General features: G+C 49.8%; 1 protein-coding gene across 1 annotated transcript in view; it reads left to right on the top strand.

The window, feature by feature from the left end:
- Positions 1-223: 223 nt before the first annotated feature.
- EHD3 (EH domain containing 3) overlaps positions 224-12,532 on the top strand; it is a 30,907-nt gene continuing 18,598 nt past the window's right edge. The window contains exons 1-2 of the mRNA XM_079110070.1: positions 224-1,045; positions 11,486-11,662. Coding sequence (XP_078966196.1) covers positions 819-1,045; positions 11,486-11,662 — 404 coding nt within the window. The 5' untranslated portion in view covers positions 224-818. The remainder of the gene's footprint in view (positions 1,046-11,485; positions 11,663-12,532) is intronic.

Genomic DNA, 12,532 nt, shown 5'->3' with positions numbered 1-12,532 from the left:
ACTGGACCCTTCTTTCCATGCCCCAAGAAAAATATTCCCTAATACTAGAGTGCCTGCGTTCCTCGGAATTGACCTCATAACTAAAGGAACAGGGGTTTTCAAAGAAGGGAGAGCAAGAGTAGGTCACCGCCGTCTTCTCAGCAGTCCCTGAGAGGGCGCTGTTCCCAAATCAAACCCCCAGAGGCGGGGACTGAAATGCCAGCGCTTTCCCACAGGACTCGGCCAGCATCCCTTCCCAGGCAGCGGCCGCCGGGCCGCGGAGCGCCTGCCCACAGACATGGCGGCGCCCTGCTCGGCTTCGCGTCCCGGGGACCGTGGGACCGGGCAGGCCCTGCCAGTACCCAGGGACTTCCTCCACGCACCGGCTTCCTGCACCGCTGGCATTTAAACGCGCGCCTGGGGCTGAGGGATGCTGCTGCGGACGCCGAGCTGTCCGCCGGCTGTGCAGCGCCGCCACCTCCCCTGAGCTGTCTCGCCGGGCGGGAGCGGAGCCCCAGCATCCTTAAGCCGTGGGCCGGGCAGAGCCGGCGAGGGCTGCGGGAGCTGGGCGACCCCCGCGCAGCCCCAGCAGCTGGCAGTTTCGTCGCAAGTCGGGCTTGAATTTCCAAGGTTGCAACCCTCCTCCCGCAGCCCAGATCATTTTCCGGGGCTGCCGGATGAAGCGGGGGCTGGGCTGGGTCCCAGCCGCAGGGGCAGCGCGTGCGCCCGGGCCATGGTGCGGCTGAGCCCCGCGCTCTGGTGAGGCGGCGGCGCAGCTCCAGCCCTGCGGGGCGCCTTCCCCAGGAGCCCTCCCCGGCGGAACCTTCTGGGCGGCCGCGATGTTCAGCTGGCTGGGTACCGATGACCGCCGGAGGAAGGACCCCGAGGTCTTCCAGACGGTCAGCGAGGGGCTTAAGAAACTCTACAAGAGCAAGCTGCTGCCCCTGGAAGAGCATTACCGCTTCCACGAGTTCCACTCGCCGGCCCTGGAGGATGCCGATTTCGACAACAAGCCCATGGTCCTGCTGGTGGGCCAGTACTCCACGGGGAAGACCACCTTCATCAGGTGAGCAGGCCGAGGCCCTGGCAGCCCACCCCGCCCCTCCGCCTCGAGTCCTCGGTTCTTCTGCCTGGGGATAAACTGGAAGTCTTCACTTAAGGGCTCTGACGAAATCCTTGTGTGTGGCTTCAAAAGCTGACCCCACAATTTCACTGCCGGTACCCCCTACCCTTTCTACACGGTGCTTCTCGGCTGTACTTAGCTCTTGGCTCAGGTGGTTGATTTGAAGTGTTCAAAGTTTAGAACCATCCCAGTTCTCCCCATTTTCTCAGCCATGAAACCAAGGCCCCAAGGCCCAGGAAGCAAAAATGGGAGAGTGACTGATCTCACTTTTTAGGGACTTGTCCTTCAGGGCCAGGATCACTTTCCTTGTCTTTGAAATGGCTGGGCACTCGCTTGGAGGCCTTATGGCTATAGCTGAGGAGTTCTGTTCCCTGAAGGCCTGGAAATGAAGGAAGTGCTGGGTAGTGCTACTTATCCTATTATTTTCTTTCTCTGTGGTATATCTTTTGGAGACAAAACAGATGCAGAGTCCAGAAACAGAATGCTTTGAATCTCTTTTTTCTTCCTTGAACTTAATGACTCAATGATATTACAGATTTTGGGAGGTGGTAGGGATACTGGCATGTCTCATCCCGTCCCTTGACTTTGCAAGTGAGATCACTGAGGCAATGGAGACGATAAAAGAATTGTCCAAAGCCATGGAATGGGTGGCCGCAAACCTAGGATACAAGTCCTGAGGAGATGGTTGGCTAAATGCCTGTACTCTGAGGGTGAGTCATCCCTTCCCTTGAATGACAGAATCCTTGGGCTGGAAGTCTGTCCAGTCTGCATTCAGAGAGGTCTGTATATTGTCCACCAGAGTAATGAGCATCCTTCCTGTCTTCAGAGAATAAGCTTCACTTCAGCCCTAAATGCACACACAGACTACAAGGCCAGGCTGCTTTTCCTGGCCTCATTTGCAGCATGCCAAACTGTTGAGGTGCTTGTGACCTTCTGTTGAGAGTCAATGTGGGGATGGGGTTGGTTGGTACCCCTCCCAAGTCGAGGGTGCTCATCTCCTGCAGAGGGTTTGAAAGCAAAGGTCCTCTCATTTCCATTCACTGGCAATTTGAGCATCTGCAGCATGTAAAGCCTTGTGCTTTGTTTGTTTGGTGATGAAAGCAGAAAAGTTAACAGTCTAGTTACTAATTTTCTAGGTACCAATTTTCTCTAATACTAAGCTTATGCTAAGCTTATGACACGCCTCCTGGGAGCGAGATGTGCACCAAGCTAGCAGCATGTCGTGTCTGAACAGAACACCAGGTCAAGTTTGTTTTTGTGCAGTGGACAGCCTTGACCTCAGGAGTTTTGAGAGTTCAAATGATCTCTGAAGTTTGGGGTCGAGGGCTGATAGTTTGTTGCCTCTTGTATATGTTATATTGTTAGAACTACAGGGTCCCTAAAAGATTAATCCAATCCATTGCTTCTTAACTTTTTGAAAGTGAGTACTTCCTTTGAAAATCCAGTGAAAGCTGTGGCCTACTCTTTATAAAAAGGCACATGTATCCCCAAATTTACATATAATGTTGGGGTCAAGAACCATCCTCGGATCTTAAGGTAAAACCCCTGATCCATTCCCAGCTACTCATCTTATTAAACACCCATTGCTGCTGAGGCACTTCAGAGAAAACTGGGTTGTATACAAGGTTTCCTTTGTGATCTCTGTCCACCTATCCTGGATTCACCTCACAGGAAACACAGACCATTTGCAGGCTGCTCCTACCCTGGCACAGTCTTCCCTGGCTCTCTGAACACACCTTGGTTATAACTCTTAGTATGTCCTGTTATTGGAACTTCTTCCCAGGGCACAAGTTCTTACAAAGGATGCCTTAGCGTCTCCCAGGTCTCAGCTACAGTAGATGTCCAGTATATGTTTTGCAGAATGGGAGGGAAGATGAGGAAGAGTGAGAGTCCCTAGGGCCAGGGTCCCTGAGTAGCAGACAGGTTTAAGTACTTTCATCTGAAATGCCCTCCTGGCTTTGCCTGAGTCATCACTGGCTGTTATGGGTCTAAGAAAGTGACAGAGTGAGTTGCTCCAGATTATTCTTTATCTGAGGGAGACAGAAGACAGGGAGAGGCAGAGCCCTTTTCTTTCTTATCCTCCAAAGTCCAAGAGTTCCCCTCCCCACTCATGCCAGTAACTGAATTTAGCCCATTCATCAAAAGCTGTTTCCCCTCAAGGGAGAGTCAGCCAACAGAGTAGAGCCATTTGTAGCACAAGGAGCCCTCTTGAACCAAATTACATATTTTTCTTCCTTCTTATTAAATCCAACAGTTACTTTTAATGCAAAATGCAGACATGAATAAATTTGAAGAAACAAAATCATCCATAGTTCCATAACCCAGGGGAAAACATTTTAAATAACATGCTTATTTATATTTATAATATTTTAGCTATTTTATACCACAGGTGAGATCATGCTATATATGCCTAATTTTGTATGCTAGAATTTTTTTAATTTATAAGCATTCCCATGAAATAATTATTCCTAACGGCTGTATACTATTTTACTGCATGTGAATGCAATTATTCACCTAACCAGCTACCTTTTTGGAATGTTTCACGTTTCTTCTAATGTGTTTGTCATTATGGGATCACCCTGAATGTCCCTGCTTACAAGATTTTCCCACATATTGGGCTCTTTTCCCACAGAATCCCAGAATACAACTATTGGGACAAGGTTGCACAGCATTTCGCAATTTTTAATATTTTTATTTTTTTTTTGTATTGAGTCATATTCCACAGTTGTTTTCCAAAAGGGCAAGTGGGTGCAGTGTCCCTTTCCCACAGTGAGCACCACCCTGGGGTGGGCAAGTACACCCTTGCCTGGCTCTCTGCACTTCTGGCCTCGATTCCCCTCTCTGGCCCAGGCCTGAACATGCAAGGGGCCTTTCCCTCCAAAACAAAGGCGCACCTCTTCATCCCCACAGTGCTTGGCTCTTGGCCTCCGGACTGTCCATCTACTTTCAGTTCTATGTGCTTGCCACGGGGCCCATTTCTTGTCTCAGGAAGAACACACAGAAAGGACATTCTTCTAATAACTAATTAATGCGCTATGATCTTTGCCTGAAATAACTTCCCTGGCCTGAGGCCCAGCAACCCAGAGTAATAAAATAAACAATAAATCGAGCTGGTGGCCTCCCTCTCCAACACAGACTGCCTCTTTGGAGTACAGTAGCTCTGTGTCCCCCCAGCCCTGGCAGCCTTTTCTCCTGCCTCTGCTATTTTTCTCTTTGCAGCCTCAAACTCCTCTTCCTTTGGGCCAGTTGGCCCCCTGGCCACCCCTCTTGCTGCCCACTCTATGTGGCTCCTCTGTCTGTGGGTAGTGAAGGTGAACAGAGGAAGGCCTGTGTTCCTGTGGGTTGTAAGGGAAGCCCCCTGGACTATGATTGGGCTGAAGTAGAGGACCTTGGGGACTGGGGAGGAACCTGGGGTGGCAAAGCCAAGCTGTCCAAGTCCCTGCAGGGAGGTCTGGGCTGGTCTCCAGGCTGGCATGGCCCTTCTTTAGTGAGACTTGGCCTCTGAGGCCTGAGCACATGGTAGGGCAGTTGGGGCGAGGCCTAGTCAGCTGGCCAGTTCTACCTCCTGCACGTCAGGGACTCTGCATCCTTCCCCAAAGGTGACCGACTCCATTTGCCCAAGGCAGTTCCATCTCACATCATGCCCCCTGCCCCCACCCCAGGCCTCACTCTGGGATTTACAGTGTTACCACCTGGGAAGATGATTCTCTGGGAAGCCAGAGGGTTAGAGAAAGGAGGCCACCATCCCAAGGAGACCCACTGACTTCTGCAGAGCCATCGTCCCTGTCCCACTTCAGCCCCTCCCACCTCTGAGGTCAGTGGATGCCCTTTTATTGTCTGGGTTCCTGTCTGCTAGTCTCAAAGCAGGACTACATGAAAATTCACCAGCTTCTTCCAAGGTCTGACTGATTCAAAGAAGCAGAAGACCCTAGGCCAGAGAAACTGTGTCTGCCTGCCTCAGGTCCAGCTTAGGATCTGCCTCAAAAGTCAGGTGTTTGGAAAGCATCGCAAAAAGCATGTGCTAAGAGAAAGACATCTCTGAAGAAAGATCTGCCTCCATGTCCGTTGAACCTGGGCTAGGTCTGCAGAACAGGCTCCACCACTTCCTAGCCAAGAGACCAAATTAGGAAGACTAACAAAGGCCAGGCCATCCAGCCTTCCCAACCCAGCCCTCAGTTTCCTTATCTGTACAATGTGTGTAGTAATAACCACCTCACAGGGTCACTATCAGATTGAGAGGGGACCAAACCAAGTTGGTATATTTGGTTTCAGGCACCATATTTGGGGCTTGATCATCCCCTTCCCTCTTTCTGCTTGATTTGCTACCAGGAGCTTGAGAGCTGACCCTCAGGAGGTGGAGGTAACCCCTTTTTGGCACCACTACAGTCAGGATGGAGGGATACCCTGCCTTTCACACCTCTGAGGTCTGAAGGAGGAGTGTGGTGCTGGGCGCCGTGGACAGAGACAGTAGTGCCCTGGGCAGGCTGGCCTGTTGCAGGGTGAGGCCAGGCAAGAGAAGCTAGATAGTTGACCACTAACTTCTCCTTCATGCTGGAATGGCTTCTTCCCGTGGATGAGGGGCTGTGTCCCAGAGATGATGGCAGGTGCCGTAGGGAAAGCTGAGCCACCTCATCCCAACTTGTCTCTCAAGAGTTTCCCATCCACTACCTCACTTTGTGTCTGTATTACAGTCTTCCTAAAGCCCTGTGAGGTTGATGAGGCAAGTATTGTTATCCTGACCCCATATTAAAGCTGAAGTACCCAGGTGTTAGGGACCCAGAGTTACTGATCTCAAACACGAATACCTGTAATATAGTCAGAAAATGGCATGTGCTTCTAGAGTGTACCTAAAAGATACGCAAAGTAAGAACTGTGAGACTCTCAGGGAAGAATGAACACATCCAGTTTCGGTGTGAGGTGGTACAGAATCAGTTAAAACTGCATTGAACTGGGTTTGGAGACTGGGTAGGACTGTGCTGAGCACTCATGGGCAACATGGAGATCATCATTTTCTCTAATTATTGCCTGTGCCAATGTGAGCAAATGTCAGGAGAAGTGTTTGCTTTTCCCAAACCCTTGTATATTACCTCAAAAACTTTTACTTTCTGACTGAGTTAGTTAGAAACCAAGTATTTTCTCCATTTTATAAGCCAGGGAGACCAGGGTTGTTGGCTTTGGGGCGGCTTGTCCACGGTCATGTTGGTGGTGGGGGTATCCTCCCTAGAGGGTGTATTCTTCAACTGAGCTGGGTCACCTGTCTCAGCCCAAAGCCTCTGGGAGCAGTGTTTACAGATCCTCAGCCTCTGTTTCTCTCCCTTGGGGTTGGTTCCAGCCACAACCCAAAGTCTGGGCTCCCCAGTTACAGAGATGGGTAGTTAGAAACAGGCTGAGCTTAGATTCTTGGGTTCCATACCTTACCCTGGATACTTAGGTCACAGAAAGCAGGCCACATACTTAGATTGCCATCTGAGCAGTGCACAAAAAAATGAGGAAATTGTTATGAAATAATTTACTTGAGAAACATGGAGAAAAGTAATCCTCATGAGAAAAATCAAAATTGTGTTGGCCTTCCCCACACCTATTTTATGATTTAGCATTTATTTATTTTGCATTAGATGGCAAGGGAAGAGGATCCACCCTTATCTTTTTAGCTCTTAAGATCTCTAAACATGTTAACTTGGCTCTGAATTTGGGTACTCTCTACCTCAATATACTCAATGGCAAAACTGAAATAACGCTGCCTTGCCACAGGCAGCAGGGCTGATGGAGTGGAGAGATACAGTAAAGCTTCCAGCTGACGACACAAGGGAAGTTCAGCACATCCTGGTCCTCCTGATTCTGTGTGTCCCCACCTCAGCTGATCCCACCCAGGCTTGAATTAACTTTTCTTTTTTTACACTGCTGTGGGAATGTTTTCACCCGGGAACAGAGGCGATCTGTCTCGCCTCCCATAAAGAGGCAGTGCATGAGATTCCTCAATAGATTTTCCTTTCTGGACACAGTGGTGGCTTTGTTAGAGGGGCACCCGGTGCCGCAAGCCATACCCAAATGTCCCTGAGAATTTACCCAGCCCCAGGCTCTCCGCGTGGCCTGACTGTGCCCCCTGGACTTGCTGGTGGCCTCCTTAGACTCTGTGTTTTCCCCAGACCCATGAGTGGTCAGCAAGTTTTGGATCATGTGAGCTCAGCAGGATGGCAGGCCCTACCCAAGGCCTTGTTTGACCACCTCGGTCGGCACTCCGTGACTGCCCAGGAGCCATCCCATTAAACTGGGCAGCATAGCCTTTTGTTCATCTGCCGAGTGCACCCTGTCTCTCGGGGAAGGAATTTGAGAAGCCTGTGTAAGGAGGATCCTTCTTCGCTGTTGATTGGCCCCTATTCATTGGGAGCTGCTTCGGGATGGTTCTTCCCACCCCTCTCTATTTCACTGTCCCTGGAGCCTATTTGCCACCCCCCGACACCCACCCACCACCCATACTTGCAGCATAGAGCTGCTCACCCTGGCCCTCACTTTCCCTTCACAGAGAGGATCTCTTGGGGAATTTGGCCCGACCATTTCTAAGTGTCCTGTTAGAGCCCATGGGCCTGTGTCCTGCTTTGGTCACCTGCTAGAAACTGCTTTTGCATGTCTTCAAGGCTGAGCTGCACACCCAAGGGCTGCGGTTTATGGATATGAGCACATACAGGGTTGTGGCCCCAAGCCCCTTTTTCCCCTCAAGCCCTCGCCCTGGCCCACCTCTCACCACACCATATTTTTTTCAGGCTTTTATATCCCATTGCTTGATCTAGTTCCAGGTGGGGCTCTATCCTTTAGCCTGTCCCTAGATGTGACTGCATTTCCTGTCTAGAGGGATGCCTAGGGCAGGAAAAGAAACAGAAGTTATAGTGGCTATGAGCATGAATTCTCAAACCCAGTGCCAGGTTCAAATAGTAGCCCTGCCATAACTGATGCATAACCTGGGGCAAAGTGTTTAACTCTTGTCTCTTCCTCCTTAAAATGAGAGGATAATCTAGGGGCCAGGTACTGGTTAAGTGCTTAACTTCTGTAGCTAATTCTCAGAATACCCTACGAAGTGGATTTTCTTATTAGGCCCATTTAATGATTAGGATCAGAGTGCTCACATCAGAGTCAAGATGAAGATGAAGGGAGATAATCCACAGAACGTCTAGAACCATGCCTTGCAGCTCGCAGGGGTAAAGTCTGAACCATTATCTCCCTATTGCAGAGGGAGGTACTGTGGTTCACAGGGTTAAGTACCTTCTGGATGGTACTGAATCCCAATGGCTGGCCCCAAGCCACTGAGGTTCCCTGCCTCTCCCATGAGACCTGGAGAAGGCACACAAGAAAGCAGGAAGTGGCGTCCACGTGTGTAACTGTGAGCTTATTCTCATCCCAGCCTGGTGCCAGCTCCAACCTGACCCTCTGACCCGAGGAAATCCTGCCTTCACACCCTGATTGTTGGGCTGGAATCCTGGAGGGACGAGGGGCTTCCCACCCAGTGCCCAGGGTGCAGCCTCCCAGGCAGCAGGGCTACAGGCACTAAGCAGATCAACAACTTCCGCGCAGCTTCAGTGGCTCTTCCCCTTGGGGAGGCCGTGCGTAGCAACCCAGTGTCAACTGCCGTGGAACTGCGGGGTAAAGTGTAGCTCCAAATGCTTTTGCTTTTCCAAGGCACAGGTGGCATATGGAGAACCCAGAGGAGACCCAGCAAGCCTCCCTGGCTCCACCCCCCCTCGGGGAGGCACAGGATGGCAGGGAGCTCCAGCTCGGGCCCAGGAGACTTGACCTCTGTCCTTGGCTCTGCCATGTCCTCCTGAGGGCCTTGGTCAGCTCTCTCGGCAGTGATTTCCCCAGTGTAGAAGACAGTTGAAGAATGAAGGGTTTGATGTCAGACTGATAGAGGTTTGGGTTCCAACTCTGACTGGCCGTTAAACTTTGCAAAACCACGTAACCCTTCTCAGTTTCCTCAGTACCTACCTACAGGACTTCTGTGAAGACAGAGGGAAATCCTGTTGTGAACGTGTTCAGAATAGGTCTAGTGTGCTGAAATGCTATTGGATGTCAGTGGGTTGTCTCAGGAAAGTGAAAGGTGGGTGTGAAGTTGATTAGAAACCCTGGCTGCATGGCGGAGTCGGCTGGGGAACTTCTAAAAGGTAGCAGTTGCCAGGCTCCTGCTTTGACTGAATAGATTAGAACCTCTGGGCGGGGCCAGCACCATCAGCTAATGCTTCATAGAAGTCCTGAATGTGCAGGCAGGACCAAGGACCACAGAGCAGGACATCTCCCAAGTTCTCTTCTCAACCAGATAGTCTCCAATATGAGCACTCTTCTGAGGACTTCTGAGCATGAATGCCAACCCTAGCTCCGGAGGTTATAAAGAAGGGGGAGGTTCCCAGGGCTCACCCCATGGCTCTGTGTTTCTTGGGTGTTGGCCTTTAGCTCCCGTCCGTCAGGACTTGGAAGATGCTCTTGGGAAGCTCCTCCAGCCAGTCCCACCCCAAGGCAGTTCCAAGCTTCTTCCTTCAGTCCGGCCTCCTGCTGTCTGTGCTCAAAGCTATTCTGGGCTCCTAAAGGGCTCCCTTTTCCTTATACACAGTTTTCTTTGTTCCCTGGCTCACTGTGTGCCACTGCTTTTGGTCTCTAGAGGAGGCTGTGGAGAGGGACAGGGGACCTCAAGTTCTCAGTGCCCAGGCCTGGATAAGAGCAGGGAGGCACCTGCTGACTCAGGGCATAGTGGAAGCTCAGGGGCAGCCGCTCACCAACCCCTCTTCCCTTTCCAAAGGGGATCGGGGAGCACAGACTTTTTGAATAGAAGAAACCCTGGAGCCCACTGAAGTCTCCTAATGGACAGGTAGAAATGTCCAGAGAGGGAAGGGAGCCAGCCCGAGGCCACATGGTGAGTGAGTTGCACAAGCTTTTGTACTTCCCACCATGTCCTACTTCACACTCAGGTGTTAAAAAACATCCCTTAACAAATGCTCTCCTTTACCTTTCTGGTTGAGATGATGTGTAAACTCCTCTACCCCCATTTTTCTTCCATCTAGACAGCAATGGAAAATGTTAAAAGGTAGTAAAATTTTCACTAAAAACAGCTTGTGATAATCTCTATAATGGGATTCTACATTGTCATCAAGAGGAATAAAGTATATCTTGGCGACTCTCTTCCAAACACATCAAGCATAAAAAGAAACATGCGCTGATATCTGCAAAATCATCACAGGCCCCTGAGTTCCTGCCCATGCACACATCCTTTGTGGTTACAAACTACGCTTGTTGGGGGCAGGGCTTATGGGGGGATGCCAGGTACAATAGAAAAGCTCTGGTAGATAAAAGATAAGTTTTGACACCTCTCTCAGTCAAGCAGATAAAAAATAAAAGCATTTTAAAACAAAGCACAGGGGCTGGGGTTGTAACTCAGTGATAAAGTGCTTGCCTAGCATGTGAAGCACTGTTCAATCCTCAGCATATACAAACAAAATAAAGGTAGATTTAAAAAGGACTGGGGATGTGTGACTCAGTGGTCAAATACCCCTGGGTTCAATCCCTGGTACCAAAAAAAAAAAAAAAAAATTAAAAATCTTCATCAGGGAATTCCACTGTCGTCTGTAATATTGGAAACCAATTTCTTGATGGTAAAGGGCAAAAGGAAGAGAATCTGCCTGTGCCAGGTACTATACATGGCATTTTGAATACAGTTTCATCCTCAAAAGTTTGAATTAAATGCATGTGACAGGAAAGACTAAGAAAGGTGTGCAGTCTGCTTCTATGCTTAAAAAATTCAGTTCTCCCTGTATCTCTGTCTCTATGCATAACACATGTGCACATGAGACATTTCTAGAAGGATAGAGAATGCAAAGTACAGATGCTAGAGGGTGGGACCAGAAGTCTAGGATGGGGATGGAGATTCACTTTTCATAGTTTACCCTTCATGCTGTTTTTATTTTATATTATATACAATCTGCTTTTATATTAAATAACTATCCAGACATAGAAATAATAACCATGAAAAGCCAGTGTCATCTATAACTGCTCTGATTCTTCCTGTGCCTTTGTGCAGAAATGTCAGCAGGTTACCTACCTCTCAGTGTGGAAGTCTACAGTACTCTGGGTGGGAATCAGTTTCAATGCAGTATTTCTGAGCTCAAACCTGGCTTTCCCTCACCTTCCCCCCTACTAATTCAGGAAGGGTAAAAGGACCAAGAAGAACAGGATATCTGAAGTTCAGCTATAATTCCACCTCCTCTGCAAAGTCCTTGGGATTCGTGAAATCTTGTTGCTCTGGATCCTGCCCTACTGTGACTCGCATATTGTCAGCCTTGTGGTAGATACGCAGAGGTGATCTGTGAGCAGAATCCCTGTGTCATGACTGCTCTTTTCTGCCAGGTACCTGCTGGAACAGGATTTTCCAGGCATGAGGATTGGACCTGAACCAACCACTGACTCCTTCATTGCGGTGATGCAAGGGGACGTGGAGGGGATCATCCCCGGGAACGCCCTGGTGGTGGATCCTAAGAAACCCTTCAGGAAGCTCAATGCCTTCGGCAATGCCTTCTTGAACAGGTGAGTGTGGAGGGGTACACACACCTTGGGGTTTTCTCCTTGCTGCTTCTTGGAATATGGGAGGTGAAAGGACAGGTGGCATTGTCTTGGGAGGGTCACTGCTTTTTCCATATCAGAGTCTCATGGTCATCATCCCATCCTTACTAGAAATGTAACTGAGATAGTAGCCATAGTGGATGTGGGAGCTGCCAATGCTGGGCTGGTAGCTCCTGGTCCAGGAGCTGGTGGAGGTCCTCCGCCTCCAATAAAAGAGGGGGGTACTGTGTACTTCTTGGCATTTGCCTATACCATGGCTGGGATTTGCACCCAACTGAAAGGGTCTTTCCTGTTCCTGGAGATTGCTTTTACTTGAAGGGAAGAACCCTGGACTTAGGGGGGAAGGCCTGGATTTGAGCACTCACTCTCCTACTAACTACTTAGTGACCTAGGGCAGGTCATCTCCCTTCCCCTGGGACAAGTTCAGCTGGCAGATACCAAGATTATAAAGAGGATTCAAGGGGAGAAAGTTCTAGGGAGTGCTTGGCAAGCTAATCTGGGCCTTCCCATCATTCTGCTTAACTAGAGTGCAGGTCAACCCCCATCACACTAGTTATACTTTTAAGCCCCTAATTGGAGGGGTGTAGAGTAAAGGCTTTGACTTCAGATAGATGTGGGTTCAATCCTGCCTTTTACTGTGGTCTGAGTGAGGAGGTCCTTGTCCAGGGTGGAGGGAAGGTGTACCCCCAGGATGCTGAAACACAGTAATGGACGGAGGCAGGATAAGCCTGACAAAGAGAAATGAGGCAGCCGTGGTGAACCGAGGTAGGACATCTGGAAAGAGCGTGACGAATTCGAGTTTGAAGTGAGTGACTCTGAGTGAGCTCAGGAGCA

The sequence above is a fragment of the Sciurus vulgaris genome, assembly GCF_902686455.1.
Source record: "Sciurus vulgaris genome assembly, chromosome: 14".
In the NCBI taxonomy this organism is placed as follows: Eukaryota; Metazoa; Chordata; class Mammalia; order Rodentia; family Sciuridae; genus Sciurus; species Sciurus vulgaris.
This window is presented reverse-complemented; position numbering and strand designations above follow the sequence as displayed.